General features: G+C 45.3%; 1 protein-coding gene across 1 annotated transcript in view; it reads left to right on the top strand.

Annotated features, from left to right (window-relative positions):
- The first annotated feature begins 319 nt into the window (after window positions 1-319).
- The window catches only part of LOC121567055 (prostacyclin receptor-like), a 62,873-nt gene continuing 56,666 nt past the window's right edge, over window positions 320-6,526 (top strand). Inside the window, exon 1 of the mRNA XM_041876997.1 lies at window positions 320-1,339. Within this exon, the coding sequence (XP_041732931.1) occupies window positions 512-1,339 (828 nt within the window). The 5' untranslated portion in view covers window positions 320-511. The remainder of the gene's footprint in view (window positions 1,340-6,526) is intronic.

Raw genomic sequence — 6,526 nt, 5'->3', positions numbered from 1 at the left:
CCCAAAATAGTTACATATTTTCTTTAAAAAGAGCAACAAAAGAAATGGAAACAATTTAGGAGGAAATCCACTGAATCACACTGACTCAGCAATGCCATCCCATTGGTCACAGACCTCAGTTCAATGTTTAGTTTTGATTTACATTTGGTTGAGTTGTCAACTAAAGTGAATTCAAGGTGAAATCAATAAAAAATGTCACCATGTCATTGGATTTAGGTAAAAAGTTGGGTGAAAAAAAGACGAAATTCCCTTATGTTGATGACTTTTTTCAAATCCAATCAGTTTCCCAGATTGATTCAAGGTCATCACATTGAATTTTTTGGTTGAAATGAGGTGGAAATAACATTGATTCAACCTGTTTTTGCCCAGTGGGATGGGTCCTAACACTTACCGTAGCCTCTTCTGCTGCCAAAAAAGGGTGACTTCAAGAGCTTGAGGGGGCACATCAGAACACAACACTTACAGCCTGACACACACACAACACAGACAAACACACACTGAACCTCCAGTCATGCTGTCGAACGAGAGCTGCGAGAACAGCACCCATATCCACACGGACGGGAACCCGGTGGTGAGCACAGTGATGTTCATCCTGGGGGTGATGGGGAACGTCATCGCCCTGGCCATCCTGGGGGTCCACCAGAAGGAGCGGCGCACCAAGTCCTCCATCTTCTGCATCCTGGTGACGGGGCTGGCCATGACAGACCTGCTGGGAACCTGCTTCCTCAGCCCCCTGGTGTTTGTGTGTTACATCCGCCAGCGATCCCTGCTGGGGCTCACTGGGGACCAGGGACTCTGTGGCCTCTTCGCCTTTGCCATGACCTTCTTTGGCCTGGCCTCCATGCTGATCCTGTGTGCCATGGCCGTGGAGCGCTGCCTGGCCATCAGCCACCCCTATTTTTACTCCAAGTGCGTCCGACGCAGCTTCGCCAAGGTGGCCCTCCTGCTCATCTACATCTTCACCTGCGTCTTCTGTGTTTTGCCATTCTTCGGCTTCGGCCGCCACAAGCAGTACTGCCCAGGCACGTGGTGCTTCATCAAGATGGAGGCGGCGGGCGAGGGGGCGGACGAGGAGAGGAAGGTTCTGGCGTTCTCGCTGTCCTACGCCTCGGTCATGGCACTGCTGATCGTGGCGGTGTTTGTGTGCAACGGCTCGGTGATCGTCAGCCTGTGCCGGATGCACCGCAGCCAGATGACACGGCGTGGTTCGGTGGTGAACGGAGGGAGGAAGAGGAAGATGAGTCTGGGCTGGTTCGGACAGGGGGAGGAGGAGATGGACCACCTGATGCTGCTGGCCTCCATGACGGTCATCTTCGTTGTCTGCTCCTTGCCGCTCACTGTGAGTTGACCTCTGACCTCTCTCTCTCGCTCTCTGACCCATATCCCTGTCTGTTTGTTGTTGTGTGTGTTTGTTTATGTGTGTGCATGTTTATGTGTGGCCCCTGGCTATGACTGACACAGATTCTGTGACTTATCATCTGTGACTCAAACTCTCAGTGTTACTTATTCACTTTTCCTGTGACTGACTGACGTTTTTCTCTGACTAACTCTTGAATCTTTGACTCTTTGTGTCTCTTCAATTGTCTTATCCTCTCTGTCTGGATCTCTCTGTATGTGATTCTGTCTGATACCTAGTCATGACCCTAGAGCACACTGTCATACTGTAGCTATTAGATATTCAAAACCACTTCTCTCAACTCCTGATATCACTCTATGCACACAAAATGTTAGCATTCTGTGTAAACAATGGCATGCCGTGCCGTCTCGCTCACTGTTAGATCGGTTTGGTGTCTTGACATTGAAGTGAAATGAGAACCGTCCTGCTTTCAAGGAAGTATCAGATGTGGGGGAAACCTTTGTTCATAGGAGGATATTTTTTTTTAAACAAGCTGGGACCAGTCTCCTCTCCTCTACTCCCATGGGGCCGTTCATTATAACTTATCCACTACCCAGAGAGGTTTATCCCTTGGTTGCATAACCAGACAGTCATTATTTGGATAGTAAATAAAACTGACCGTTGATGTTTTTCTCCTCTAATTGAGAGGTGTGTGCTAAACCTGCCAGCCCTGGAGGACTGGATCTGGCCCCTCCCTCCCTTCCCAGAGGGCCATGGGGCAGGTCGCTGCTTGGGCTCTCCCTACCTGTGGGTGCTGTTCAGTGGGTTTGACACTGAGCTGGGGAGGTACCCTCCTGTCCCTGTCTCTGGCCCTTCTGGCTGTTACCACACACACACATATATGGACATTTTGTGAAATACAGATAAAGTGAGGGTTGATACCAAAACAATCTATGTTTTGTTGAAAGTCACTGGTTGAGTGTAAAGATATAAGCCTGCTATCCTTGGTTACACCCTAAATAAGCTTGCCAGTTTCCTTTGATTTAAGTTAAATCATTGATTTGTGCTACTAAGTACAGCTGAGTAATGACATTCCAGTTACCAAAGTAGTTAAAGAGTAACTATAAGGAATGAAGGTAATTGACTGTAACGTCAACTGTTCACTTTTCTTTAAGTCATTCAACACCAACCGTCTCCCTGAGGTCTCTCTGCTGCCTGTGGGTGATAAGCCATGATGAGACAGAAAGTTGACAGAGAGGTTTTTAAGGAACTATCTTAGTGCAGTCTCAGTCAGGATCTGTGGTTGATATCTGAGGGAAATATTCAGGCACGTCCTGACTCCTGAGTCATTCCTTGGAACAGACGGTATCTGTTGAAATTCAAAGATAACCAAATACTACTAAATATGTAGATACAGTCGGCTTGATTCACATGCAGACGGTAAGAAAGGTTCCCCTGCAGGTTGGGCCTGGGCCTGTGATACCTGAGCAGGGCCGTCTCCAGGCATAAGTGACATAAGCGGTCGCTTAGGGCCCCAGGCCGCAAGGGCCCCCCAACCCCCCAGAATGTATATATATATATATATAATTTTTTTAAATTTTGAACTCAATCTGGGTCTCAACTTACTGTTGAGAGTTAGAATAGTAGAATGCACAAGGTGCAAGCCCGACATTTGGTTGTGCATCAGCAATTTCTATCTTGTTATGTCAGTCACTGACAGTCACTCAATTAGCCATGTCAGCTAATAATTTTTAGATTGGTAAATTAGTCTAGCCAGCTAGCTAAACTTGCAGTAATCATGGCCGAATACCAACCAGGCACGCCAAATCTCGTTTAGGGCCCCCAAAAAGGCTAGAGCCGGCCCTGCCTGAGGGAAATCATTTAAGCCAGGGTACATCCTGAGTGTCACGTCAAGGCCGTTAATCTGGTGAATAATTGAAACGCCTGTTATTATGGAATCACCCAACTGACTGACTCACACACCACCTCAGACATGCCACACTGCCGGTGTCTGTGTGTGTGGGGAAGGGTGCATGTACAGTACCAGTTAAAAGTTTGGACACACCTACTCATTCAAGGGTTTTTCTTTATTTTTACTATTTTCTACATTGTAGAATAATAGTGAAGACATCAAAACTATGACATAATACAATGGAATCATGTAGTAACCAAAAAAGTGTTAAACAAATCAAAATATATTTTATATTTGAGATTCTTCAAAGTAGCCACCCTTTGCCTTGATGACAGCGTTGCACACTCTTGGCATTCTCTCAACCAGCTTCATGAGGTAGTCACCTGGAATGCATTTCAATTAACAGGTGTGCCTTCTTAAAAGTTAATTTGTGGAATTTCTTTCCTTCTTAATGTGTTTGAGCCAATCAGTTGTGTTGTGACAAGGTAGGGGGGTATACAGAAGATAGCCCTATTTGGTAAAAGACCAAGTCCATATTATGGCAAGAACAGCTAAAATAGGCAAAGAGAAACAACAGTCCATAATTACTTTAAGGTATGAAGGTCAGTAAATCTGGAAAATTTCAAGAAGTTTCTTCAAGTGCAGTCGCAAAAACCATCAAGTGCTATGATGAAACACCTCCAGGCTGTGTAAGGCTATTTGACCAAGAAGGAGAGTGATGGAGTGCTGCATCAGATGACCAAGCCTCCACAATCCCCTGACCTTAACACAATTGAGATGGTTTGGGATGAGTCGGACCGCAGAGTGAAGGAAAAGCAGCCAACAAGTGCTCAGCATATGTTGGAACTTCAAGACTGTTGGAAACGCATTCCAGGTGAAGCTGGTTGAGAGAATGCCAAGAGTGTGCAAAGCTGTCATCAAGGCAAAGGGTGGCTATTTGAAGAATCTGAAATATTAAATATATTTTGAATTGTTTAACACTTTTTTGGTTACTACATGATTCCATATGTGTTATTTCATAGTTTTGATGTCTTCACTATTATTCTACAATTTAGAAAATAGTAAAAATAAAGAAAAGCCCTGGAATGAGTAGGTGTGTCCAAACTTTTGACTGGTACTGTGTGTGCACACGTGTGTTTGTGTGTGCCTGCGCATGCGTGCATGTATGCGTGTGTCTGTATGTGAATGTGACTATGAATGGATGAAAGCGAGGTAATGGAGAAGTGTGTATCGGATGAGTTCAGTTCGGCACAGTGCATGTCAAGGCAGTAGTCTCTCCTCCCAGCTAAGGCCAGCTGCTTGGCATACAGCCCCAGGCCTGTAGTTAGGATGTGGGGTTAGCGTGTAAGACTGCCTGCCTTTCTGGAGCTGAAAGACTGTTGGAACATGATGGAAACCTGAAAAAGAGGCGATGCAGTCCCCTGTAGTTCAGTTGGTAGAGAATGGCGCTTGCAACGCCAGGGTTGTGGGTTCGTTTCCCATGGGGGGCCAGTATGAAAATGTATGCACTCACTAACTGTAAGTCGCTCTGGATAAGAGTGTCTGCTAAATGACTAAAAATGTAAAAAATATCATTAAAAAAAATAATGCAGGATGGAGGAAAGAAACTACTGTAGTTTTGTGGGAACTATAATTCCCTTTTTAATATGGTAGAGTGGCAATGGGATAGATAGAGAGTCTAGTTTATATAACACGCTTACCACTTCTGTCAATACTGAGCACACATACAGTGCCTTCGGAAAGTATTCAGAACCCTTGACTTTTTCCACATTTTGTTATGTTACTGCCTTATTCTAAAATTGATTGAATAAAACAAATTCCTCAGCTATCTACACACAATACCCCATAATGACAAAGTGAAAACAATTTTTTTGAAATGTTGCAAATTTATAAAAAATAAAAAACATAAATACCTTATTTACATAAGTATTCAGATCTTTCACTATGAGACTCGAAATGTAGCTCAGGTGCATCCTGTTTCCATTGATCATCCTTGAGATGCTTCTACAACTTGATTGGAGTCCACCTGTGGTAAATTCATTTGATTGGACATGATTTGGAAAGGCGCACACCTGTCTATATAAGGTCCCACAGTTGACAGTGCATGTCAGAGCAAAAAGCAAGTCATGAGGTCGAAGGAATTGTCTGTAGAGCTCCGAGACAGGATTGTGTCGAGGCACAGCTTTGGGGAAGGGTACCAAAAATTTTCTGCAGCATTGAAGGTCCCCAAGAACACAGTGGCCTCCATCATTCTTAAATGGAAGAAGGTTGGAACCACCAAGACTCGTCCTAGAGCTGGCCACCCGGACAAACTGAGCAATCGGGGGAGAACGGCCTTGGTCAGGGAGGTGACCAAGAACCCGATGGTCACTCTGACAGAGCTCTAGAGTTCCTCTGTGGAGATGGGAGAAACTTCCAGAAGGACAAATATCTCTGCAGCACTCCACCAATCATGCCTTCATGGTAGAGTGGCCAGACGGAAGCCACTCCTCAGTAAAAGGCACATGACAGCCCGCTTGGAGTTTGCCAAAAGGCACCTAAAGTCTCTCAGACCATGAGAAACAAAATTCTCTTGTCTGATGAAACCAAGATTGAGCTCTTTGGCCTGAATGCCAAGCGTCACGTCTGGCGGAAACCTGGCGTCATCCCTATGGTTAAGCATGGAGGTGGCAGCATCATGCTGTGGGGATGTTTTTAAGCGGCAGGGACTGGGAGACTAGTCAGGATCAAGGGAAAGATGAACGGAGCAAAGTACAGAGAGATCCTTGATGAAAACCTGCTCAGGACCTCAGACTGGGGCGAAGGTTCACCTTCCAACAAGACAACGACCCTAATCACACAGCCAAGACAACGAAGGAGTGGCTTTGGGACAAGTCTCTGAATGTCCTTGAGTGGCCCAGCCAGAGCCCGGACTTGAAGCTGATCGAACATCTCTGGAGATACCTGAAAATAGCTGTGCAGCAACGCTCCCCATCCAAACTGACAGAACTTGAGAGGATCTGCAGAGAAGAATGGGAGAAACTCCCCAAATACAGGTGTGCCAAGCTTGTAGCGTCATACCCAAGACGACTCAAGGCTTTCATCGCTGCCAAAGGTGCTTCAACAAAGTACTGAGTAAAGGGTCTGATGTAAATGTGATATTTCCGTTTTTTTATTTTTAATAAAATAGCAGAAATGTCTAAAAACCTGTTTTTGCTTTGTCATTATGGGGTATTGTGACACTCTGGCTCCGGGACTTTTGTATTTGAGCCAGGGTGTATTTGTTTTGTTGGGTTTTG

The sequence above is a fragment of the Coregonus clupeaformis genome, chromosome 5 (assembly GCF_020615455.1).
Source record: "Coregonus clupeaformis isolate EN_2021a chromosome 5, ASM2061545v1, whole genome shotgun sequence".
Classification (NCBI taxonomy): Eukaryota; Metazoa; Chordata; class Actinopteri; order Salmoniformes; family Salmonidae; genus Coregonus; species Coregonus clupeaformis.
This window is presented reverse-complemented; position numbering and strand designations above follow the sequence as displayed.